A 27,704-nucleotide genomic window follows, 5' to 3' on the forward strand; every position below is an offset into this window, starting at 1 on the left:
ATTCGGGATGTCATTTGAGACCACCTACTAATACTACTGTGATACAATTGTTCTTAGAAATATATTTTTGTATACTTTCTTTCTTTTTATCTGTAAAGCATTTTGTTGCGCTGTATAAATAAAGACTACTACTACTACTACTACTACTACTACTACTACTACTACCCATAATCTTACTGTAACACAACGCCTTTCATTGGTTGAGCTCGCTGTTACTATAAAAAACATTGACTGTTGAACTCTACGATCGTCTACAGAGCAACCAGGATTTCACATTCCGACATGATGCAGGTTTTTTTGAGATGAGGACAAGAGTGTCAAAGGGGGTGAAAATCAATCATTAGGTCGATGGCATCATTGACCGACTCCAGGGGCATTTTGTGGGTTATAAACTCATCCAGCTTCACCTTCTTATCCAGGTAGGCCTTTACAATTTGTGGCACATCATGTTTACCTTTGAAACCTTATAAAAAGCACATGTTTTGGCAAAGCAACAAAAAAAAAAAAAAAAAACATTTAATAAAGAGAAATGATGATAAATGCAAACCCATCATTGTCACAGTGACAGATGCTATGGACGGAGCCTCTTGTCCACAATGGGTTTCGTGTCACGTGATTTGGAATATGACTACATCAAGTCTCTGAAGTTCATCGGCCGGGGCATTACGAGTCCACCGACAGTACCATCTCAACTCGTCACAATTTAGCGTGGCACGACTTGGTTTGGTTCCAGGCACGTCGTGTTTCCATCTAGAATAGTACCTCTTCAATGTGGGCGGGTCCAACCCAGTCTCATGGAAATACGTGACACTGTCACGTCATTTAATCTATTAATTTGTGATCTGGGACACGTAATTTCAAATTATAAATGTGTACACTTTATGTTGAAAGCATAGAGTCTATACTTTCAACAAAGTCCACATGTTTATAATTTGAAATTCGTCCGTCTGGGACAAATTCCGAATTATAAATATGTACAATCCATTACGTTAGCTCTCTGGCTCATAGGTCAGCGGACTAGAATACCTCCTGTTGCCAAGTCGTAGCTAAAGTCCGTCCTATTTATGTGAAAAACTTTCTATTTGGATTGTAAAACGCATGAAAATATAAATTAATGATCTTAATTTATTTTCTTTGGCAAGTGACCATGGTCTTAGCGGGATAATGCCCTTGGAGGTGTCAAAAACATGTTTGATCGATCGTAAATAAAGGGGACTACTTTTTGAGGGAGATGAACTCAGAGTACACATTTAATAAGCAAGAAGTAGAATAAATGGGATAATTAGTCTTATGAAAAGGGTTTGCTCAACCAACCGCACAACAAGAAATGATTGCGGCTCTTGTCGCTGTCGTCTTTTTCTGCATATGACATGCGCGCAGAGCGGGGAGTGACGTAGACTGATAATCCCTCTACTGTAATGAGGGGAAGAGCTCACTCTCTGTTTTGAGGGGAAGACCACACTATCTGTGCTGTAGTGAGGGGAAGTGCTCACTGGATGTAGTGAGGGGATGAGCTCACTGGATGTAGTGAGGGGAAGACTTGCAGACTCTATAAACAATGTGCGTCCACTGCGCGTCCAATGCGCGTCCACGCCAATGTTACGGCCAAATGGCCACTATAAATTCTACATGGAGAAATCTAGAAATAACGCTTTGCTCTTCAAATTGTAGAGCATGAATTCACCGCCACTAGGACCGTCTTTTAATAACTCATGTCTAATTCAATGAGCAAAATGATCTGTCCTAGAATTTGCTGTAGGCCTACTGTAAATACATATGTTCCAATGCCGTTAACAGGTCATTTTTAATTAATCACTTTGCTGAGCTAGGGGTTTGTTTATTCAATTTGAAGCGACTAGCGACTTAATTTGTTGCATGCATGTGAGTAGGCCCACAGCATGCAACAAATTAAATGTATTCTAACGGTGAAAATGTCCTTTTTTTTATGTGCTTTTTCAGTTTCAAAACATTTCTGACCAAGCCTATCAGGCAACAATTTATTTCGGAGAAAAATGCAACATTCACATTTGTTTACAGTATGTGTACCATTCTTATATTTGTTCTATCATATATATGGTTTATTTTATTGATTTGAAGTTATTTGATTTTATCCCCAGGAAAAACCTATTGTACCAATATGCCTTCCAATTTGGTCCTTGATTTCACTCAAGACTCAAGATGGTTCGGATACTGTTAAAAAAAAAATAGAGAAGAATAACACTGGTCAGCACAAGCAATCTGTTAAGACAAGCCGTGGATATAGAGATAAACAGGTTTGTAAGTTACAATTTTCCGTTTTTCATAAGGTCGATGGCATCATTGACCGACTCCAGGGGCATTCTGTGGGTTATGAACTCATCCAGCTTCACCTTCTTTTCCAGGTAGGCCTTTACCATTTGTGGCACATCATGTTTACCTTTGAAACCTTATAAAAAGCACATGTTTTGGCAAAGCAACAAAAAAAAACATGAAGCCTATTTCAAGCCTATATTTTTATTAATCTTGACGTTACATCTTCTCAAAATTCTATATCTCAGAAAATTATAATTTTACATATGACCAGAAAAATTAAACATCTGAACAGTATGATCTGTTATATGCACACACTTGGATGGAGCTACTTTTGCATGAATTACTGAGTGGCATGGAGTCGATCAGCCTTTGGCCCTGCTGAGGTGTTATGGAAGCCCAGTTGCTTATGCCTCTTTTCCACCGACAGTACCAGCTCACCTTGCCACAATTTAGCGTGGCACGACTTGGTTTGGTTCCAGGCACGTCGTGTTTCCATCTAGAATAGTACCTCTACAACTTGGGCGGGTCCAACCCAGTCTCAGGGAAATACGTGACACTGTCAAGTCATTTAATCTATTCATTCGTGATCTGGGACACGTAATTTAAAAATTTTCGTACAATATGACAGCTTTTGGCCCCCCGTTTCTACTTTCAGCTTTGATTCTGAGAAATTGTGACAATTCACGGATCTATATTTAATGCAGGTGTGCTGCTCTGTGGGCAAAAAAAAAAAGGTAGCTACTTCATCCCTCCCTTTTAGAAGAAGTTTGAAATTTGTGCTTTTGGCATGAAGAAATTTAAATTACGTGTCCCAGATCACGAATGAATAGATTGAATGACGTGACAGTGTCACGTATTTCCGTGAGACTTGTTTGGCGGGTCGCAGGCACGTGCTTATCTACGCGACACATAAACCGACCAGTCGGTCAATAATCAATCACTATTGTTGACTGAACGAACGCTGATGCTAGGATTTAAAGATGCTTGTGTTGCGTCGAAAATGTAATCCCCATCGGAAATCCCACCCCCTCTCAGAGTGAACGCGCTTTTGCTTATTTCATCTGCGCTTTAGGGTCACATCATGCATACATGTAGGCCTATGACTTCTAAACTATTATGTATTTTAGTGCCCTCTCGTATTTCAATATCGTGAATGTGATATCTTAATTTGTGGCTCGCCTATAAAATTTAACATTGCTTTCTGTGACAAGTTGCTCATCTTGTGACAATATGATATAAACAATGCTATAGGGGGATTATTTGTTTATCAACCCGGTGGATGCGAGCGCAGAATGATGGCAAAAAGAAAACTAGTTTGACCGGTTGCCATGGTTATCTCCGTGTGGTTAATTTGCAGTTGCAGTCTTAGTTAGCGATTTTGTCAGCTTACTGTTACATTAAACTGTAATCAGAAAACGCAATAGACCCTATAGTATCTGTGGTATAAAGGCTGGGACAAATTTCGATACGTACATTCCATAACGTTCGCTCTCTGGCTCATAGCTCAGCAGACTAGAATACCTCCCGTTGCCAAGTCGTAGCGGTCCGTCCTATTTAGGTGAAAAACGTTATATTTGGATTGTAAAACGCATGAAAATATAAATGAATGATTTTAATTTATTTTCTTTGGCAAGTGACCATGGTGTAAGCGAGATAATGCCCTTCGAGGTGTCAAAAACATGTTTGATCGATCGTAATTAAAGGGAACTAGGCCTACCTTTTGAGGGAGATATACTCAAACAGAGTATACATTTAATAAGCTCTGAACAGCCAGCTTCTATAAATGGTCAATGTAAATGTAAATGGACTGCATTTATATAGCGCTTTTCTGACCATCGGCCACCCAAAGCGCTTTACAATGTTGCCTCACATTCACCATTCACGCACACATTCACACACCAACGGCGGAGTCAACCATGCAAGGCGACAGCCAGCTCGTCGGGAGCTAACAGTCAGGGTTAGGTGCCTTGCTCAAGGACACCTCGACACTCAGCTAGGAGGAGCCGGGGATTGAACCAGCAACCTTCAGTTTACCAGCCAACCCGCTCTACCTCCTGAGCTACTGCCGTTCAATCATGTCTTCTGCACAACGGTCAAGTCAGCAGTCTACTCCATGATTGTGAAGCCTCCTGAACCAGACTGAGGGACCATTTAAAGACTCAGGGAACTAGCGACTCTTTATTAGCTGATTAGACACCATGGGCCCTATTTTAACGGTCTGAAACGCAAGTGGGAAGCGCAAAGCGCAAGTAGCTTTGTGGGCGGTTCTACGGCGCTATCGCTATTTTACAGGCGGATAAATGACACTTGCGTCACGGCGCAAGTGTCAAAAGGGTTGGTCTGAAGCAGCCTAGTTACCCGTAGGTGTGGTTTGGGCGTAAAGTCCAACAAACCAATGAGAGTGCCAGCTCCCATCCCCTTTAAGAGCCATGAGCGCATTTGAATCGGACGAGTTGATATTTTGACAGCGCGTCTGCAGTCTCCGATGAGACAGATGCACATGAATTTCAAACTGCAAATGGCTCAGTTTATTGCCAAATAATATGGCCTAATTCACACATGGAATAAGGGGTTTTCTTCCACAACTTCAGAAATACTGAGCCCTCAAATAAATTTCGGCAAAGAAAACATATATGATATAACATATGATATGCGGTAACTGTGGTTCTATTTAATGATATACGCAATACATTATAAACATTGTTTCTTATCAGTATTGTATGCTATCCTAATATGCATGTGTCCCCGCGGTAATAGACATTGCCATTGATTGTATTATGCGTGTTACGTGTTTAGTTTGTGTGTGTTTAAACAAAGCACACACGCGCGCCCGCATTCATTCATTCTTTTTAACACTCACTGGCGGTAAAACAATGTTTTTCACGATCAAATACTCATCAATCCTAAAAGTTATGGGCATGTAGGCCTACACGATGTCTCTGTCAAGAAAATATGTGTTTGCTGTACGGTGTTTGCAGATGCATTGATTTAAAAGTAGGCCTACAACTTATTACCGCTGCATCAGCTGTTCTTTCCCAAATAATTTACCAAGAATGTGCAGCTAGGTAGATGGGAGAAGCAAAGTGTATGCGCGAGGTGCACAAGCAATCCATATGCATCGCATGCGCATGTATGCATGCGCCCTTAAAATAGCATCTGAACAACGCGCCACTGACTTTAAACCAGGTATTTCCTGGTCAGTAGCGCAATGGTATTCAGAAACGGCAAAATACCGTTTGCGCCAGAACACGCCTCCTCCTTCCGCCGAACCGCCCCTTGGGGCGCATGATCAATCCCTAATTTACCGGCGAGTGGCGGTGGTGGGAAAAGAACGCTCTGCGCCAGTTGTAAACTAGCAACGACACATGCGCCAGTGACTAAGTCACTTGCGCCAGATGCAAGATAGGGCCCCTTGAGTCTCCAACATTGAACTTTTTCACAATATTCAAATTCTCTGAAATCTGAAATTTGGGTTTCCATGAGCTGCAGGCCATAATCATGAAGATTTATAGTAAAAATATGTATTAATTGAATTATGGATATTAATTAACTTATCCACAATATTCTGATTCATTGAGATACACCTGAATCTAAACTTATTTTGCCATAACTTAAAAGCTGTTATTTGGTCGCATTCTGTTGATAATAGTTGTTAATTTTCTTTATGATTTAACTAATAATCTTACATTTTTCACCTTAAAGGGCCAAATGACATCTCCAAAACTGACACGTTTTCCTACAAATTGAGACCTTTCCAACATAAATTAATGTAGTAATTTGGGCTTTTTTTGGGGGATTCAATTGGAGGATCTAATCGATCAACCACAAGTTAAAGTTTTCAAATATGAGGTTCGAGTTTCACTTAACTTTGTTGGTCCATTGTGATAGAACTATTGAACCTTATATGGGCCTCACCTCCAAAGTAGGAACCCTTCCATGTGCGTCCGCCTATGAGCTGGATGGGTCTTGTAGCGACATCATGCAGGTCTGTCCAACCGACCACAACACTCACCCCCCAGCCTTGTACGCAGGACTCCAGTGCATTCCTCTATAAGGTAACAAAAGCAAAAATAGATGCATACAATTATAAAAAAAAGAAGGGTCTTCAAGTCAGAAGCAATCTTAATACTGAGAACAATATTTACGATAACTGTAGTAGTGTTAAAGGGGATATATTATGAAAACAACACTTTTCCTGGGATTTGGGGTAGACTGTTTTTGGGTCTCTGGTGCTCCCACACGCATACAAACTTTGAAAAAAGTCTGTACATGATTTTTTGAGTGAGATAGCCCATGCATTTCTGAAAGTACCCCGCATAGAATTACCAAACGAGTGAGTCCGTTTTGGCGCCCCCTCCTACGTAGGAAGGGGGCACACTTGAATATTACCTCCCACTACCCTCCTCCAATCATAGCTACGATTTTGTGGACCAGAGGACGAGCAGCTCCGGCGGGGAAACTCGGCAGAGCCCGGCCGCTCAGCTCCGGGAGTACAATCTCTTTCTCTGCCGGACTGCCGTAGAGCTCCCCGCACCGGAGCTGCTCGTCCGCTGGTCCACAAAATCTTAGCTATGATTGGAGGAGAGTGGGGTAGTGGGAGGTAATATTTAAGTGTCATGTAGGCCTACAGATCATGTACAGACTTTTTCCAAAGTTTGTATGCACCAGAGACCCAAAACAACACCCAAAATCCCAGGAAAAGTGCTGTTTTCATAATATGTCAGACTGCCGCCGAAGCTTCGGCGACAGTCTGGCCGCCGTCGAAGCAGTCCGGCGGTGTACTCCGGGAGCTGAACTGCTGCCGAAGCTGGCAGCTCCAGCGCGGGGAGCTCGGCGGCAGTCCGACAGCTCAGCTCCCAGAGTGCAATCCCTTTCTCATCCATGTCTTCAGAGTCAAGGCCAAAGTGCCTTTTCCCCCAATTCTTCTCAACCATGGCCGAGATATCCCCCACTACGAGTATTTACTTGTTGTAGAAGTACCAGAGACATCAGACGCATTCTTTATGATTCATAATATCATCCGAGGTGCACATAGCTTTTGGCCGTGATATTAGATATAATATTATATAAATACACATATATATTATTATTGTTATTACTATTAATAATAATAAATCCGTTTTTTATAGCGCTTTTCTAAGTACTCAAGACAATGTTATATTATGTTATATAGATCAAGAGCTCTGGGGCTGTTTCCCAATGTCAAGGAAGCATGCTCAACGGCCGCCCTGCTGACTGCTCTGGAGTCAGTTTCCTGCCATAATTCAAACCTGAAAAAAAAAGTTTCAAAGGCTTGTAAGTCTGGGTTTGAAAACTCAACACCTTGTAAAAAAGGTTTTGCAACACTGAAAAAAGAGATTATCACCTGAAAAAAACTAAAACTAAAATTCAAACATCTGTAAACATGATTTTCTGTTCTATTTTATCTTCTTCATCATTTTCACCAACACATTTTTAAAGTTCAAACAATTTCACCAGCGCATTTGCAGAGTTTCAAATCTGGCACTGTTCTAACAGTATATTTCATTGTTGCCCGGTTTTGAAACCTTGTAAATGGGATTCTGCAAACCCTGACAGTCGAATCTGAAAAAAAAAAAAACGTTCCTGGGGGCGGGACCATTTAGCTCTAAACCTATTGGTTGCTCTCGGCTGACGTACATTCCAATCACATGTGCCGTTCACCGGGCTGTGCGTGATTGACAGTGCTCTGCCGATGACACGAATAACAAGCGACTTTCGCGGTTGATTTTGATTTCCATTTTCTGGAACCATAGTCTCATCTCCATAGGACGCGACTAGCAAGGACACGTCCTAGCAAGGCTGCAGCCTTCACTTTGGGAAACAGCCGTCCGCAAACGGCAACAATCCCTTCTCCTCCATGCTGTGGTTCAGTCTGACAGCTCATTGGTCAATGGGCAGCATCTTATTTGCATTAAAGCTACAGACACCAGAAACAGTGCATTCTGGAGGGACTGATTGAGAGGGGAATAGTGGTAGGGGAGATTTTGTTCCTAAAAGCTATTTCCAGCAAACAGCTTCAAAATCCATAATATGTCTCCTTTAGGTGAGTCTCGTTGGATCTTCTTGTAAATATGTGTTTAAATTCAGCACACAGTCAAAATACAATACGCGTCTTGTGTCCCTTTGAGTGTCAATTCAACTTATCTCACCATGACTCCAACATTCCCCACACATTCCAGAGTGAAATCCACGCCTCCATTGGTCATCTTTGACAGCACTTGGCTGATGGGCTCACTGTGGTCATTAGGGTTCACAAAGTCGGTCGCCCCAAACACCTTGGCCTTCTCAAACTTGTCCGGGTTGAAGTCAACAGCGATGATCCTCTTGGCCCCAGCAGAGTGACAGCCCATCACAGCAGCCAGGCCGACCGCCCCAAGGCCGAAGACGGCACAAGTGGATCCTGGAAAACCTGTGGAAAACACATATTTGATGTTTGCATATATAGACATATCTATATACAGGGAGATAGATATGGTTTGTTATTTTTCAATTATTAGTCAACTAGGCAATTATTAGTTCTTTGTTGTTGTTTTTTTTCATATATTGCCTGTTTGAAAGTAAGAAAATCACAAATAACCTGTGGGTCCCATAAACGTAATTTCTTCATGATATTTATGGAATCATCTCTTTAAACGTGAACCAGTTGTTTGGATACCTTAGCAGTGTTGACAGCAGCTCCAAATCCAGTACACACACCACAGCCAAGAAGACAGACGGTATCAAGTGGTGCCGAGGGGTCTATCTTGGCCACAGCTATCTGGTTGACCACAGTGTACTGGTCCCCGTGAACTGCAGCACCTTCTGGCCTCTACAGGTGAACCTGGTCTCTAGAGACGACATCGTCTCATGACCGCCGCTGGACCTTCAGTTGGTAAAAGATTTACAGTCTGACTAACAATCTCAGAATTCACTTTGAGAGAATGATTCATAGCAAAAGCAGGTACCATTCATGGAAATTGTTGATGAAAAACTGCTTTATAGATGCTGGAGATTGACAAAATACAGATTGACAAAATATTTCCAGATTAAGTGGAAAAGGGGAGATGAATGAGTAGATAATAAACATGCTTACCATCCCTCCAAACATTGGTTGGTCTTCGGACTTTGGCAAAAACGGCATTCCCCGCACTGGGAGACGAAGAGGGGTATCACCTTGTCACCTAAAATGTGACTTAAGTTTATTAGAAACAGGTCCTTAACGAGGATCCCTATCGTTAACTGCGATTCACTGTTGCTCTACTAATGTCCTTAATAAAAAACAAAAGCAACTTGAACACATTCTTTAAATAAATGCTAACATCCCAGAATAATACCTGGTTGAAATTCAGTGACCCCGGGTCCAACACTCTCCACAATGCCAGCGCCCTCATGTCCAAGGACTACAGGAAAGCCGTCTTTGTGTTTTCCCTCAAAAAGGTGGTAGAGGTCCGTGTGGCACACATTTGGTGTTGTGGTATACATGTGTTCTATGCTTGTGTGTTGCACAAACATGCTACTGCAGAGGCTACTTTTCCTCCATTGTTCCTAATTAGATGCCATATGGATGAACATGCAATATATATGCATTGAATGCATATATATAGGTTATTTTATATTATGGACACTGCAGCGGATCCAAATTTGCTTCTGTTTAAAAAAAGGAAAGACATTGTTGTTCTCTTTTTAACAGATGCAAATTCCTTGTCTCTATCAAAGTAGGCTGAATGTTAATGATTGCGTATTGCAAACAAATTGGAACCTGTAAGCAATTATGCCTACAGGTTATTTTGGTTTGTGCATTCATTTTTGTTTAATACGATTATGACCACATTATTTATTATGAGCAGTTGACCTATGACCTAGTATCCTTTGGTATTAAAATCCCCTGTACAGAATCCAGAAATACCATTAATTGTTTTATATTATATTATCAACTGACGGACAACGATATGCTGTTTGAGCTGTCGCGACTCGCAACCATCCCTCTTTTTCATCTTACAAATATCCATTAATAAGGCAATGAACCACTTCGGGACTCTCTAAATCGACGCCACTTCGACGCTGGCGGAGCGGGTGAAAGTCAGCCGCAGGTTCGATATTCGCTGGATATTCGGTTTTCATTTACCCCGCAATCGGCTTAATCAACACAATTGCACTTCATTACGGCTGTAGTTTGTTGAGGATAGCATAGGACACCGTATCAACAAAAATCACAGTGACATGTTGCCCCTATCGATATCTGTGCGAGAAAAGCTCTTAAATCAACGTCCTGGCTGCTATCTGTTTTAGGGACCGTCTACAAATTACACCCCACAGACTGGTGGCATAAACGTTACCATGGAATTGTTTCAGGAAAGAAATCACCACAAATAACTTGAAACATATTTTCTCATTCTGATTGCTGTAGTACTTGCCAATGGTGGGCTTTTATTTACTACGGGTCATTATTTGTTCATATTTTGCATAATAGTGAAACACGATGCAATTAATAGTTTAAAATAATCACCAAAAATCAATAAAACTACATTTTCTCATTCTGATTGCGGTAGTACTTGCCAATGGTGGGCTTTTACTTACTACGGGTCATTATTTGTTGACATTATGCATAATTGTGAAACAGGATGAAATGAATAGCTAAAATATTCACCAAAAATCAATAAAACTTTTTTTTTCATTCTGATTGCTGTAGTACTTGCCAATGGTGGGCTTTTACCGACTACGGGTCATTATTTGTTGATATTTTGCATAATAGTGAAACAGGATGAAATTAATAGCTAAAATATTGACCAAAAATCAATAAAACTAAATTTTCTGATTGTGATTGCTGTAGTAGGCCTACTTGCCAATGGTGGGCTTTTACCTACTACGGGTCATTATTTGTTTACATTTTGCATAATAGTGAAACTGGATGAAATTAATAGCTAAAATATTCACCAAAAATCAATAAAAGTACTACAGCAATCAATCAGAGTGAACAAATTTAGTTTTATTGATTTTTTGTGAATATTTTAGCTATTCATTTCATCCTGTTTCACTATTATGCAAAATGTCAACAAATAATTACCCGTAGTAAGTAAAAGCCCACCATTGGCAAGTACTACGGCAATCAGAATGAGAAAATGTAGTTTTATTGATTTTTGGTGAATATTTTAAACTATTAATTGCATCGTGTTTCACTATTATGCAAAATATGAACAAATAATGACCCGTAGTAAGTAAAAGCCCACCATTGGCAAGTACTACAGCAATCAGAATGAGAAAATATTTGCCAATATTTGCCAATGGTGGGCTTTACTTTTATTGATTTTTGGTGAATATTTTAGCTATTAATTTCATCCTGTTTCACTACTATGCAAAATATCAACAAATAATGACCCGTAGTCGGTAAAAGCCCACCATTGGCAAGTACTACAGCAATCAGAATGAAAAAATCTAGTTTTATTGATTTTTGGTGAATATTTTAGCTTTTAATTTCCTCCTGTTTCACTATTATGCAAAATGTCAACAAATAATGACCTGTAGTAAGTAAAAGCCCACCATTGGCAAGTACTACCGCAATCAGAATGAGAAAATGTAGTTTTATTGATTTTTGGTGAATATTTTAGCTTTTAATTTCCTCCTGTTTCACTATTATGCAAAATATGAACAAATAATGACCCGTAGTAAGTAAAAGCCCACCATTGGCGAGTACTGCAGCAATCAGAATGAGAAAATGTCTTTCCATTGATTTTTGGTGAATATTTCAAACTATTAATTGCATCCTCATTCGCTATAATGCAAAATGTCAACAAATAATGACCCGTAGTAAATAAAAGCCCACCATTGGCAAGTACTACAGCAATCAGAATGAGAAAATATGTTTCAAGTTATTTGTGGTGATTTCCTCCTGAAACAATTCCATGGTAACGTTTATGCCACCAGTCTGTGGGGTGTAATTTGCAGACGGTCCCTAAAACAGATAGCAGCCAGGACGTTGATTTAAGAGCTTTTCTCGCACAGATATCGATAGGGGCAACATGTCACTGTGATTTTTGTTGATACGGTGTCCTATGCTATCCTCAACAAACTACAGCCGTAATGAAGTGCAATTGTGTTGACTAAGCCGATTGCGGGCTAAATGAAAACCGAATATCCAGCGAATATCGAACCTCCGTCTGACTTTTACCCGCTTCTGGGCGGGACTTTACGTCCTACGCCACTCGCTATGGGTGTGTGTAGGCTATGCGTGCGTAGCCGTCACTCGCGATGGGTGTGCATGTGAGAAAGGTTTTGGCTTTTAGTGTCTATGGGTTGGTAATAACGGTTCTGAGGATTTTTCTGATGGAAAAGTGGTCTTTTATTTCCATAATCTTTGTTCAGTGAACGCATAAACCCGTTTGTTAGTTAGCAGTTAAACAAAATGCGATCTCTTTGTTTACAGTTACCAACGACCAACTGATGATTGGGGGTTCGATTCCCTAGTGATGCAAGGTTTTTTCTTTCATTTTGGACTGCACACACATCGCGAGTGACGGATACTCGCACAATGTACACACATCACTGTCTTTACAATTTCTAGGCAACCGAAGTTTAAAGATTGTCAGGGGTTAAATCTTGAATCGCAACTCATTAACGCGGGGATAAGGGGTTCGATTCTAATGAAGCTAGCTTTTTTCTTTCATATTGGACTGGATGTTTGTATGCCATTTTGCGTAACTTGTAGTTTATGATGAAGAAATGTTACTGGGGTTAAGGTTAGGGTAACCTTAAGGGTAAGACACAAAGTGTTTTTGCAACACAATATTTCTTACAATAACAAAGTCCTACGTTTTGATGACTCCAGTTAGGGCTGGGCGATATGGGCCAAAATGAATATCTCGATATATTTTGAATCTCCTCTAGAGCACATCATCAATGCTCGATTCAACCATGTCTGGCATAATGTTACGTCAGTAATAATTCTAGTATTCCTGAAATATAAGTCTGCATGTAGATTACATGAAACAACATATTGTTTAAACTCATCAGTGCTTTGTATTGGAACAATTTAGAACTTGCACATAAGAAAAGGAAAATCACAGCAAGTTAGATTTACCAACACAGCATTTATTCAAACCGTTAATTATTTATGAACTGTTTGCATAATAATTATTCTATATACACTGCCAGACGACGGATCCAATGCTATTCTTTTTCAAAACCAAATCTTCAGTTTCCATCCTTTTTTCTCTCACGCTGTTCTCACTCACCGGTCGGAGGTACACACACCTACAGCAGCGCGCCTTCCAGACTACGTCACACACGCGCGTCCATGAGAATCTCGTGGACTCGCAATGGGCGGGGGGAGTGAGTGTGTTTAGAGAGCCACCGGAAATAGCGAGAGAAGGGAACGCTGTGCGTTAAACAAACCCCGAGAAGCCCAATCCCTATGAGAGCTCCCCACGCTACGGCCATCAGGAGGCACACAGAGCTTTTGGCCGTGATATTATATAAACAATTATATTATATTATTATATATAGAGCTCCGGGAGTCGCAAACGGCAACAATCACTTTCTCCTCCGTGCTGCAGTTCACCCAGGACTGCACTGCACCGAGTTTGACGGTTGAACGCTGGTTGGCTGTTACGTTACACATGTCACTCAGTGGCCACGCTGTTGAACGCTGATTGGCAGATACGCGTCTCTACGTTCACTTTGTATGAGATCTTGTCGCCCCGTCGCGTGAAAGCACAACGAGTATGCCGGCGGCGGCAAAAATAAACATTGCGTGCCAATTTATATTCGATGTTCGCGATAGGGGCATTTTATACATCCCCTGGAGAACATCTCGCGATACATCGCATATATTCGATATATCGCCCAGCCCTAACTCCAGTAGGAAACTTAAGATACCTAGAGAAATGCGTGAGTGCTCACAAAACATCAACAAGTCAGCAGTGTGGTACAGGGTGATCATTTCTGATATACAGTACAAAAGCTGAAACTATTAGCCAGGAGTGGGAAAGATGCAGACGCAGATGCAGACGTGGGAAGCAATTAGACACACCAACACACAGTTGCCTGTTGCAAAATGGTTCAGAGTTTAATAGAAATAGTTAGGGTTAGCTGGTATGGCGTTATCTGGTATGGCTATAGTCGAATGTTAGCTTAGTTTGTGTTGTTTCGTCATGTTAATCGCTAGTAATAGTAGCCTAAGTAATTTGTAGAAATAGTGCAAGGGAGTTCGTGCACAGAGCCCTGAGACAAACGGCTACGCGCACATATGCACACCCATAGCGAGTGACGTAGGACGTAAGTCCCGCCCAGGTCGAAGTGGCGTCGATTTAGAGAGTCCCGAACCACTTCATCACCTGGTCGATAGAGAGGGGACCAGTAGATTGCAGTAAAGTTCAGCATAACATATTTTTTCCAGCATTTCACGCTTTGGGTGGCCGTACCTAACTAGGGGTGCACTCACACTAGGCCATCTGGCCGTGGCCGTTTGTTATAAATGTGGCGTCGATTTAGAGAGTCCCGAACCACGACGCGTATGATACGTCAACACCACTCGCAAACAAATCCCGCAGTCGGAACATGACTGTGTCTTTGGTGCACTTTACCACCTTCTTTCAAGGAGAGCACAAAAGCCTTGATCGAGGTGAAAGAAGGTGGTAAAGTGCACCAAAGCCATGTGTCGTAGCCATGTGACGTATATCATACGCGTCGAGAGCAGCGGGAGTTGTAGTCCACAAAGCGCCCCACACAAAAACTAACTGTATCAAACTCCTACCCGCTAAATTATAGTTTTCTTTGCATGAAAAATTATCATTTAAATCCATAAACAACACATGTATAATCTGGGGCATATAAAGACTGGGATCAGAAAATAATTACTTTCTCTCCATTTGACTCCCATTCATTTTTTTCGGTCTCATAGGTCCCATGAGCAATAGCGACTTACGAGCTCTATTATGTCCATGGTCATCGCATGGACTATACGTCATCCAGCTCAGGTTGAGTAGCCGTGCGTGTGCGCGTGTCGGCTCATTAGCATCTGTACCTTAGCGGCCCGTACCGTAGCAGCACACCTCTCCCAAGTCGCCAAAATTGGCCTGGCCTGGCCAAACTGGCCACACTCACACTGGCAGATTTGAGCACGGTTAGGTGTGAAAACGGCCACGGCCAGATGGCCTAGTGTGAGTGCACCCTCACTCTGTTATCAAATAAGGAAAACAATTTTTTAAAAAAAAGGAACAGAACAGAAAGTAAGAGTCAGCATCCAAAAAATTATTGAAGATATGTATCAGAACTATTTGTATGTGACTTTAATCCATAGAAATTAGATACACTTAGGGTTTTCCTGTATTTGCTAAATACATTTTAGTGATTTTTTCGTGGTTAATGAATAGTTTAATATTTACAGAAAAACTAACGTAGACACAGAGTGCATACAGATTACAAATCTCTGTTCACATAGATGTCATTCTGTCTTTCTATCAAATATTGAGACAACTCCACCCCAAAAGTGGCAGTGTGTGTGTGTGTGTGTGTGTAGATTTTGTAGATCCCACCTTCATACGTATTTCATTGGCATGGGGAACTTCGACTTCTATCTCTTCGATCACCAAAGGCTTGTTAGCCTCCCAGGCTGAAAAACGTACCTTTCCTACAGTTGTCATAGTTTGTCTTTTATAAAGATCAACTCAACAGTACCAGAGTAAAGTGTTGGAAGAGAGTTGACTGAGTATTTGCTGATTATGCCAGGGGTTTTGTTGAGCAAAGACTCAAAGTGGGAGGGATTTGAAGGCTTATCAAAGTGGGACTGGTCAAATAAAAGATAAAAAAAGATATTGTGTACTTTGTACTTTGAGAAATGTGCATTTTATTTTCTTTATCGTCAATCATTCACATTAAGCAAACGCTTTTATAAAAAGCCACAAGCATTCACACACCAACGGCGCAGTCAACTATGCAAGTCGAGAGATAGCAATGAGATGGGGTTCCACTTCTACCTCAGCACATAACCTTTGGTGGAATGATACATTTGAGAATAGAAGTTTCAATTGTATGAAGTAAAATAGCTAGGGTGCAGTGTTTTGTAACCAGATTTCTTTGGTGTCCACATCTGTTGAATTGTATTTCATAACTCTTTATAAAGTGAAGGGGAGTTGTTCAAATCTAATTGTATTTCTCAGAAAAAAGCTAAAAAATATTGAATTAATGTCCAACATTAATATTTTTGACTTACAGCACCAGATATTTGATGTTTCGGTATCAGAACATTGCTGCGCAAACTTGTGATTCAGGCAAGAATTTCTTTGCTGGAGAAATGCATAATTTTTTAATATGTGGAAAAATGTATACCTGGTTTATTTTATAGTTTATTTTATTGATTTCACATTGTATTATTTTCTTCAAAATGTATTTTATGACAACCAACATAGAAAAGTAGTTCTTCCAATTAGGTCCTCGATTGATTTGGTCCTGGATTTCACTCAAGACTCAAGACGGTGCGGATACTGTACGGAGAAACAGAAGTGAATAATATTTAGGGCTAGAACTAACCAGCCGCCAGGACAACTGGTTCAATTAGAGATAAACAGTTCATTTACTTACCATTTTCCGTGCTTCATAAGGTCAATGGAATCATTGACCGACTCCAGGGGCATTCTGTGGGTTATGAATTCATCCAGCTTCACCTTCTTATCCAGGTAGGCCTTTACCATCTTCGGCACACCATCTTTACCCTTGAAGCCTGATTGGAAAGATAACCCTACAAGCTGAAACCTTTCCAATATGTGTATGGTTTTATTCTTTATTGGATTTTGGGGTCCAATACATGTTTGGATCAACCTCAAGTAATAAAAACTTTAAATATGAGCTCAGATTGGAACTTTTCATACGACTCACCTCCGAACATGGAACCCTTCCATGTGCGTCCAGCTATGAGCTGGATGGGTCTGGTAGCGACATCATGCAGGTCTGTCCAGCCGACCAGCACACTGACACCCCATCCCTTCAGGCAGGATTCCAGTGCATTCCTCTATAGGTGACATTACAAAAAAAGCACAATGTATAACAGTTATAGTGTCACAACAGATTAATTATTAATTAATAATTTGAGATATATGTGTAGAATTGTGGATTTTGATTAGGCTGTGAGTATGGTTTGTTTCAATTCTGCTTTATATAAACTTCTTGTAAATATGTGTTTAAATTCAGCACACAGTCAAAATTACAATATGTGTTTTGTGTCCCTTTGAGTGTCACTTCAACTTATCTCACCATGACTCCAACATTCCCCACACATTCCAGAGAGAAATCCACGCCTCCATTGGTCATCTTTGACAGCACTTGGCTGATGGGCTCACTGTGGTCATTAGGGTTCACAAAGTCGGTCGCCCCAAACACCTTGGCCTTCTCAAACTTGTCCGGGTTCAAGTCAACAGCGATGATCCTCTTGGCCCCAGCAGAGTGACAGCCCATCACAGCAGCCAGGCCGACCGCCCCAAGGCCGAAGACGGCACAAGTGGATCCTGGCTCTACCTGTGGAAAACACATATTTGATGTTTGCATATATAGACATATACAGAGAGATAGATATCGTTTGTTATTTTTATTTTCATTCAGAAAAAGGGTAGGCAATTATTAGTTCTTTTTTTTTTATTTTTTTTTTATATTGCCTATTTGAAAGTAAGAAAATCCCAAATAACCTGTGGGTCCCATAAACGTAATTTCTTTAAGGTATTCATGGAATCATCTGTTTAAACGTGAACCAGTTGTTTGGATACCTTAGCAGTGTTGACAGCAGCTCCAAATCCAGTACACACACCACAGCCAAGAAGACAGACGGTATCAAGCGGTGCTGAAGGGTCTATCTTGGCCACAGCTATCTGGTTGACCACAGTGTACTGGGAGAAGGTACTGGTCCCCAGGAACTGCAAAACTTTTCGACCTTTACAGGTGAACCTGGTCTCTTTAGGTGACATTACATCAGGACTCTCATTGGCCCTACAATAGGAAAGTAATTTAGAGTCAGAACAGTCGTTGACAAAATCATTTCATAGTACTGGGAGGCCGGCATCGAGCCAAGTAAGCTACAAGAAAAAAACAGGCTTCCATTGGTTTTCCATTGCTTACAATGTTTTTGACAAAGGGCAGAGGTTAAAGCCATAGAAATAAACCAATTCAGTTTTCAGGGAATAATTTAATATAAACATTGACAGCATTCTCCAGATAAAGTGGAAAAGGAGAGACTATGAGTAGTTTGTCAGCATGCTTACCATCCCTTCACACATTGGTTGGTTTTCGGACTTTGGCAAAAACGGCATTCCCCGCATTGGGAGATGAAGAGAGGTATCACCTTTTCTCCTAACATGTAGATAACTAAGTTTATTAAACAGACAGAGTCCCTATCTTTCCAGTTTGTTTACTTCAATGCACTTTTAAACACTGCTCTTTAGTCCACTTATTGTGTGAGGGGATGCATCTGTTTCAGAGATGGAAGGACTCTGTTGTGTAGACCTTGACAAATTAAAGGGTGAAATGTCTTTCAAGTAAACACAAACAACTTCTACACACATAATTTAAATAGATACCAACATCCCAGAATAATACGATCCATACTCATTACACTTCGATTACAGCTTCCACACCTGGTTGAAATTCTGTGACCCCGGGTCCAACACTCTCCACAATGCCAGCGCCCTCATGTCCAAGGACTACAGGAAAGCCGTCTTTGTGTTTTCCCTCAAAAAGGTGGTAGAGGTCCGTGTGGCACACTCCTGTGGCAATGATCTGCATCCAAATCCACCGTTTAATTACGTTTTAATTTAAGTGATATGTTGTATACTTCTTTACTTGTGAGTTGCACATATGCTACTGCAGAGGCTACTGTTCCTTTAATATTCCTATAAAAAGGTAGAATCAGAATTGTTGTACTGTGTGTGCACGTGCATGCGTTCATGCGTGTGTGCGTGTGGAAGCACCAAATGTTTTTTTTAGAAGCACACATTCTGTTCTTTCAATGGAAGGTAGATCCCACCTTGATGCGTATTTCATTGGCATGGGGAACATCGACTTCTATCTCTTCGATCACCAAAGGCTTGTTGGCCTCCCAGGCCACAGCAGCCTTACACTTAATAACCTAGAAGAGACAAATATTCATTAAAGCATAAATCTAAATCTGGAGCATACCAAAATGAATACCAATCTGTAGAAAATGATTTACAGAAATGTGGTTTGGGGACTTAATGATTCAATATTATAGTATTTTCTTGCTAATGCCTTCCACATTTGTGTTGGAAGGTCACAAGGACACAAGGAATTATCAATAGTGGTCACAAGGAATTATCAATAGTGTAATGCTGTGCATATAACAAATTAAACACTTTGATATTAAAATGTGTCTTAAATGTTGTTAGACATATGTGACATATTTGTTACATGCATATCAGTTACAAATGGTTTTGTTTTTTACATGATACTGTCCAGAGGCCATTTAAGACATCTCATCTGGAACATCTGGAATACAGTATTCAGGCAAAGGTTCAAATAATAGCACTGACTTTTCCAATACAAATACTTTCGAAAGAGAATTTGGATTCCATTATCTAAAAAAAAAAAACCTGCATCTTACAGAGAGGAAGCTTTTTGATAACTAGAAATGTAGAAAATACTATGGACTTTGAATGCTGTAAAACCTGCTCTGTGCAGCTTTTTAACTTTAACTCCATTTAATAGTTAACTGTTAAATCTATCACTGGACTTTGTCTACTCTGTTTATCGTCTCCATCTCCAGATTCAATAAATGCCCTTCAAATGTAAACACATTTTTGCACACAGTGTTTGGATAAGTCAACATTACATAAAACAGAAGCAGAGAGACAGATTGAACCTCAATGGAACACAAAATGAGAGAGGGATCAGATGGAGTACTGTCAACATGTTGTTGGCTGTTTTCCCAAAAATATATATTGAGACTTTTCCGTGCTGCAGGTGTAGCTTTCTATGATCATGAATTACACTACAAGTATAGAAATATAATTAGTTTGTAGCCTGCATGTAACTCTAAAATAAATTGGAATGGGAAACTTTGGAGGGTGTGGTGAAGTTGGAGCTTTGAGCTATGACAGCATTTTCTACCAAATTGATATCAACGATTTAACTTTAAATATTCAGGAAACTATTAGTTTAATAATAAGCAATAATACTGACACATTCAAGACAGCACTGGTAGTATATCAAGGGGAAATAGCTATTTTTTCACACACACAAGAGTTTCCAAGGCTACAAGAAATGTATCTTTTCGACCTGAAATAAGACGGATGATTACACATAATAAAAAACATTTCTAAAAATAAGACAAGAAATGGTTATCAGTGTTTCTAAAAATGTTGTACAGAAAATACATTGGTTGAAAATCATATTTTATTGCATTAAACAACATTTAAAAAAGAAAAACACAAACTCAATTTGTTGTATGTAAAGTGCTGAACTTACCTTTCCTACAGTTGCCATACTTTTGGTATCGTTTTTTTACGACGCTACAGGAAGATTACCAGAGTGAAGAGGATGACCAGCTGGTGTTCCAGAACAGGAGTGGAGAAGGAGATATTTGGCTAGAAGTATAAATACTAAGTACGAGTGGGAGGGATTTGAAGGTTAGCAAACCATGTTTCTGATGGAAAAAAAACATGACTAACGGGACTAACCCTGGTTAAATAATTCTTTATTTAAGAATTTAAACAAAATCAAAGAAGATGATATCACATCATTTGAACATTTAAATATCCATGTGCTTCCACCTGTAACCAGATTGGTAAACTATGATGGAGATCTCATTGACCTAACACACAGGACCTGCTCTAGTGTTACTCACACTTTGTCAGCATCAAAGGCTTGGTGCTTCTCTGATTTTGATTTTATTTCACAAATATAACATTGCGATTTGTTATTTCTGAAGATTCAAAAACAGGAAGTATGCGTTGGTGACCAACATGGGTTGGTTCTTGCATACATTTAGCGATATTATTTGAAGCAGCAGGACAAGCCTTCACTCATATGCTTACTGTAAAAAGATTGAAGCTGCTCTTCTGTTGTAAAGTCGTGGTATTGTTTGCCTTTGTCTTGGTTCCTTTGTAGCTCTTTTATTCCTTTCACTCACTTCTTCACTTTTGTGTCATTGGCCTACCTGTTTCTGCCCTGCTGACGATCAGCATTTGGGCACGGAATGCTAAGCAATCCATGGGTGTTAGATGCGGGTGACCAGACGTCCCCGATTTCCGGGGACAGTCCCCGTTTTCGGTGATCTGTCCCCGGTCAAAGCTGTCCCCGGAAATGTCCCCGATTTTGACACTGAATGGGGGGAAAATGCGCGCAGACTCAAATACCAGTTATTACGGTAGTCATTTAACGCATCACCAGAGAAGACGTCGTATGACGTAAAGACGTTATCAGGACGTACGACCAGACGCAGAAGCGTCAACAACAACAATCTAGAGGCGGCAAAAAGGAAAAAGAGAAGATCAGCGGTCATAAATGGTATGTTGTGTATGAATTTATTTATTTTGTGTGAATTGGCAGTAGACTTGCCTGTGTGTGTGTGTGTGTGTGTGTGTGTGTGTGTGTGTGTGTGTGTGTGTGTGTGTGTGTGTGTGTGTGTGTGTGTGTGTGTGTGTGTGTGTGTGTGTGTGTGTGTGTGTGTGTGTGTGTGTGTGTGTGTGTGCGCGCGCGTGTGTGTGTGTGTGTGTGTGTGTGTGTGTGTGTGTGTGTGTGTGTGTGTGTGTGTGTGTGTGTGTGTGTGTGTGTGTGTGTGTGTGAGAAGTGATGTAACGTTAAAATAAGTATGATTGTTTATCTGAACTGAAGACCTAACGTAACGTTATAAAAGTCAGTGAACGTTAACATTATGACAATGTTTTTATATCTGTCATTAGTGAAGCTGTAATGTTAACGTTAGCATGAGATTACCAGGTGATGACATTGTATGTGCCTCTGTTTTGGAAGAGGGTGAGGTGGAAGACTGCTTTGGTAGCATATGATTTTCCTGTAGGCATAGGGACCTGAGACTGTTAAAATAATAATAATGATGATATTATTAATTAATAATAAATAAATTAATAATAAGTCAATGGTTGATAGTTGTGTGTGTTAGGCTGCTGTTTTTTGTGTCGGGCTGTGTGGGTAACCAATGACTGTAGTAGTTATAAATGCAGACCATTTGATTAGCTGATGCCCTGAGTCACTGATTTTAATGTCAGTAGCCTATTACTATTGGCTCTGTTCTTGAAGTTTTTCTCATGTTCTCTGCTCTTATTCTACCCAGGCTCCTGAGGCGGAGGTGGATGAATGAGGGGATCACGGTAATGTCACCCATTTTTTTGATTGCCACCTTTTGTATAAATAAATATCAGTATAAATATCAGTTCAGTATTCAGTTGTGAGTAGAAACTTTTGACCAAAAAATCCATCCTAACTCAAGCTAACAAGACTAAGATATTTTTGTCTTCCTCAGTGGATGGATGGTTGGTGATGTCACCCATTTGTTCTTTGTTTGATTGCAACCTTTTGTGTACAGCCTTCTTACTAGAGATGTATTTTCTTGTTGTGACTTTTTTGTACTATTTGGGCCAGGCCCACAGTTTCCAGTGGCACACATTATGTGATCCACTTACATCTTTTTATATGTTTTGACTTGGTAATTATTATTAATTACATCTTGATGATATTTACTAGCTACTGGTCTGGCAGCTGTCTTTGCACATGACACTTAACTTTGGAAGAGAGATGTTTTTTCTCATGTATTATTCTATATTTGTGTTTTTGACACTGCTGTGCACTACTGATACATGATATTTGTGGGTGCTGATATTTTGATTTATTAACCTTTTTTGCAGGGGCGCCACCAGGGATGTTTGGCCCCATGAAAAGATATCACACTGGGTCCCACGTTCACACACAGGCAACGCCAACCATGTGCAGTTTCTGTAACCACACCTCTACCTGTGAAGGCTTCAATTATCTTATAGTCCGATACTAACTTTACAATATCTACTGACACTGAGCTGTGATAATATAACACTGTGAAGACATGCAGGAAACATTCTGCATACTGATTAAGTGTTTGTTCAATTATAAATTTGATTTTCTATTAAAATCCATTAATGATGTTTTTTTATTAGCATAACTAATGTTCTAATATTTTTTCAGGGCCCCTGTCAGTCACAGGCCCTCAGAATTGTCCTTACTTTTCGCCTCCTAATGGCGCTTCTGACCTTTTGTGTAATAAAAGCTGGTTAAAATACATGAAAAAGTACTTGTCCCCATTTTTTATTTCATAATGATAATATGTAAGGATTTTTCACCGCCGCATTGAAAATGGCCCCGATTTTCATTTCAGAAATCTGGTAGTCCGAGGGCCAGATAGGGGTCTTGCTTGTCTGCTTTTATCAAATTCGACTTTCGAGTAGTAGTCCAATGCATTGTTCCGTCTCAAGTTGAAATTAGTCTTTGCCGACTATCTACTATGGTCAATCAGGTATATCGTGGCCTTTCATTGGCTCTCCGCATGTTTACCATCTTGAGATGAGGATTTGTGCTGATATTCCAACAAAAAAGACAAGAAACTCATGCTAGTTTGCTTGTCTTTCCCATGATCTGGGGACTGGCATATAATGTTTTCAACATTTGTTTACTTTGGCTATATGGAATCACTGTTCTCTTACCTTTGAGCCTCCTTCTTTTTCCATTGTCATGCACCTTTGTAGTCCCAATTCCCTTGCTAAAACCGGCACATCTTGCTGTTCCTCTGGCCATCCTTTCAGTATCGTGCAAGATTCAGATGGGATCAGTTAATAGACGACGAATTAACTTCCCGAGGTAGGATTTGTTGCTTGGAATATTGATGTTCCATTCTGCTGCCACTTTTTCAGGGTCCGGCTTTAGCCCTTATGCCGTTAGTGTTGCTTGTGTATATTACCTCCTTTTATTTGAAGTGACATTTGGTTTGATTTAGTTTAGAGATAGACCGATATGTTTTTTTCAGGGCCGATACGATACCGATTATTGGTAGTCAAGGGGGCCGATAACTAGGGATGGGCATTTGAAGAAATTTTCTTGATCGAGCATCGCTAGAGTTATCGATCAATTATCGATTAATCATTAACTTTTTTCTATGTTTTTTTTCTAATGTTTTTATCAATGAAATCTTTATTCCAACAATAATGTATGGGCCAAAATTAATACAATACAGTTAACTTGAAGACCTACAACTGTTTAACAGTTTTAAAATAATAAATACAGGCATTATAGGTTATAGGCCTATGCGGCGCTCGTAAAGTCCGAACAATGCGCCTACAGGCGCTCTTAAAGGTTTGGAAACGATTCAACAAGACTAAATCTGTAGCCTATTCCAATTACAATAAGTAGCGAACTTATCGGACAACAATAATCAAACAAAGGCAGTGGGCATTAAACTGTATAACTGTTATGAAAAAAAGGGGGGGGGAAAGGCCGACATATAATGCCTGCAGCCGGCGGGCGGAAAAGGCTCGCAACAAAAAGATGAGCCACCCATTTACAAACAATTGCATGAACTAGTCTATCTAAAAGCAATACCTTATTGAACATATATAAGGCTGGACTTGTTGCTAAAATATCACAGTTTTGGCAAAATGTAACGACTCCAAGAGGCACCAAGCGGAGCGAGAGTCAACACATTAAGAAAGAAAAGAGCGACTCACATACGGTGGTGACTGTCGTCCATAGCATACAGTAACTCCAGCCTACATATTTTTGTTTAGGAATATAAGCATGTTAACATGCTCGGGGGTCAGACGCGAACGCAGCCTTGTAACTGTCAGTCCAGCAGCAGAAAACACCCGCTCTGACGGGACCGAAGTTGCGGGGATGCAGAGGTATTGTCGCGCTAACTTTGACAGCCTGGGGAACCTTCTTCCATTCACTTTCCACCAGTCGGCAGGGTTATATTCAATTAAATGCTTCAAGACTCACAGTATGCAACACAACGTCCTTTTAATCGATAACAATATAAATTGATCGACGCATTTCTTAACGATCAATTATCGAGCATCGATTAATTATGCCCATCCCTACCGATAACCGATATTTGGAGCTGATATTAATTTACAGAAAAAGGGAAAATATTGGCGTAACATTTTTGTATAATACAAACTCCAACACTTAACTTCATTTAAATGCCTTTAAGCATATGTTTAATAAACACAACAGCTTATCAGATTTGAAACCTAACACAATTTAAACAAATAAATGGCTCCCTAAAATTCTCCTGAACTGAACTGAAATGTTAATCTTTTACAACTGAAAATTTTAATAAAACAATAGTTCCCTAGTTAAACAGCCATTATTGCCAGATAGTTTTCTTTCTGACAGACGGTGCTTTGCTGTCAGTTTCTCATGTGGCACACACACATACACACACCCACACCCACACATAAACACACACACACACACACACACACACACACACACACAGACACACACACACACACACACACACACACACACACACACACACACACACACACACACACACACACACACACACACACTATTCTCTAGCCATCCCCTCATCATGCTTCCCTGTAATAAAACTAACTGAATTTTACTCTCTCTCTCACACACACACACACACACACACACTTCTTACTTTTATCACTGACTATTTCCCTATCAATATTAGCCTATCAGCAACCTTGTTTCAAGTGATTAAACTTCTTCACTTTAATAATCAGTGTTTATCATAGGAACAGACAGCTGCTGCTAACGTATTGGGCCTCACAGTAACGTTAGTCGTGAGTTGTGGAGTTTTGCTACAGTCTGCTGAGCGTCTAGAGCCAGAGAAGGAGAAAGCGGACCGCTGGGCTAACGTTACGCTAAAAGCTAATCAGCCTTCACCTTAAAGCCTAGGTTTGAGAGGCTCCGTGGTTACGCAGTTGGATAGCGCATTACGCAGTTGTAGAAGTATAACCACCGCTTAACGTGCTTCCCTGCAATAAAACTGGACTCAATTGAGTTTAATAGGTTTTTACTCTCTCCCTCACACACAGACTTCTACTATCACAGACTATTTCCATATCGATATAATCAGGAACAATGTTTCGAATGATTAACGGACTGAGAGCGAGCAGAGCTGCCGCTTGTGTTTCGATAACGTTAATGGGCTCACAGTAATGTTACTAGGAATTGTAAGTTGTAGAGGACTGGGATGTTTATTAAAATTTCGCGAGAGTCTGATGCCTTCATTTACCTCGAAACTGTAGTGATATATGAATGTATGGGCCACCGTAGTGCCATACCTGTGACGTCATATCCATGTGTCCGGAAATAAACCAGTTGTTCTATTAATGAAACCTACACGGTAGTCACGGTTAACGCCTCCGCACATGACATGGTGTCAGAAGTGGCCGATTTACGTTTTTTTTTAAGTGACAATGGCGAAGTTGGGACCTCCAGAGAAGTTTGATTTCAACCGTCCGGCTGAGTGGCCGATGTGGCGCCGGCGTTTTGATCGCTATCGAGTGGCAACGAAACTAGACCAGGACAGTGGTGTAGTGCAGGTGAACACGCTTCTCTATGCCATGGGAAGTGAGGCGGAGGCTATATATTCGTTTGTGTTTGACCAGAGCGTAGCCCTTGAAGACGATGATGACGAAGTAAGCCCCGAGAATGATTACGACATTGTGATAAAGAAGTTTCACGAGCATTTTGTGCCGAGGAGAAACGTAATACACGAACGGGCATGCTTTCATAAGCGGGTTCAAAAGCCCGGTGAGCCTGTTGAAGCCTTATCAGAAGCCTGTACGAGCTAGCGCAGTACTGTGAGTTCGGAGTGACCAAGGACGAGCAAATCAGGGATAGGATTGTGATTGCATCTCCGACACGGGAGTTTCAGAAATGTTGAATGTTTACAGTTGGAGCCAGAACTGTCGCTTGAGAAAGCAATTCAAATAACTCGTCAGAGTGAACAAATGAAACAGCAAAACGTGAGTTTGCGTGCTGATAGTGACTGTGCAGTGGATGCTATGAGACAGGGAAGAAGGCAAACCAATGGAAGAAATGGCGCGAAGGATAGACCGCAGTGGCAGAGAAGGGACGACAGGGGTGAGTCAAGGCATTTTGCCTGTTCGCATTGCAATGGTCAGCATGGGAACGCACGCCCCTACCCAGCTAAAGATAAGAGATGCAGGAAATGTAACAAATTAGGAAACTTCAAGGCCGTCTGTCAAAGTAAATCACTAAAAGAAGTCAATGTCACGTCTGACTGTACCGAGGAGTACAGTGCAGATGCATTTTTCGTTGGTGCTGTGATGGAGGCGACAACAGACGAGATTGAGCAGCCTGACTCCGAAAATGAGTGGCTGGTGGAATTGCATGTAAATGGCGGTCCTGTTGAATTTAAAATAGACACTGGT

The 27,704-nt window shown here is 40.6% G+C and overlaps 2 protein-coding genes and 1 long non-coding RNA gene across 4 annotated transcripts; 1 reads left to right on the forward strand and 2 right to left on the reverse strand.

Annotated features, from left to right (window-relative positions):
* Positions 1–1,983: 1,983 nt before the first annotated feature.
* Positions 1,984–10,241, reverse strand: LOC132457138 (alcohol dehydrogenase 1-like). Its single transcript, XM_060051190.1, is given in 8 exon segments — positions 1,984–2,190; positions 2,287–2,425; positions 6,208–6,340; positions 8,463–8,718; positions 8,964–9,093; positions 9,096–9,175; positions 9,386–9,473; positions 9,627–10,241. Coding segments are annotated over 8 exon segments (1,032 nt in total). The 5' UTR covers positions 9,805–10,241; the 3' UTR covers positions 1,984–2,162.
* A 6,377-nt stretch (positions 10,242–16,618) lies between these two features.
* LOC132457128 (alcohol dehydrogenase 1) lies at positions 16,619–20,897 on the reverse strand. Of its 2 annotated transcripts, XM_060051175.1 has the most exons (10): positions 20,752–20,897; positions 19,295–19,396; positions 18,906–19,047; positions 18,534–18,621; positions 18,042–18,261; positions 17,536–17,796; positions 17,161–17,293; positions 16,975–17,005; positions 16,867–16,926; positions 16,619–16,769 (listed from the first exon to the last, which is right to left on the reverse strand). In XM_060051175.1, exons 1-10 carry the CDS (start codon positions 20,767–20,769, stop codon positions 16,742–16,744), a joined length of 1,083 nt encoding a protein of 360 aa, XP_059907158.1. In that variant the 5' UTR covers positions 20,770–20,897; the 3' UTR covers positions 16,619–16,741. The 2 variants fall into 2 exon arrangements, with proteins under 2 accessions (XP_059907158.1, XP_059907157.1); XM_060051174.1 differs by having other exon boundaries at positions 16,867–17,005.
* A 385-nt stretch (positions 20,898–21,282) lies between these two features.
* Positions 21,283–23,653, forward strand: LOC132457148 (uncharacterized). The gene is made up of 3 exons (XR_009525579.1): positions 21,283–21,792; positions 22,577–22,613; positions 23,148–23,653. It is a non-coding gene; the product is annotated as an uncharacterized LOC132457148 (long non-coding RNA).
* The last annotated feature ends 4,051 nt before the right edge of the window (positions 23,654–27,704 follow it).

The sequence above is a fragment of the Gadus macrocephalus genome, chromosome 5 (assembly GCF_031168955.1).
Source record: "Gadus macrocephalus chromosome 5, ASM3116895v1".
Taxonomy (NCBI): domain Eukaryota; kingdom Metazoa; phylum Chordata; class Actinopteri; order Gadiformes; family Gadidae; genus Gadus; species Gadus macrocephalus.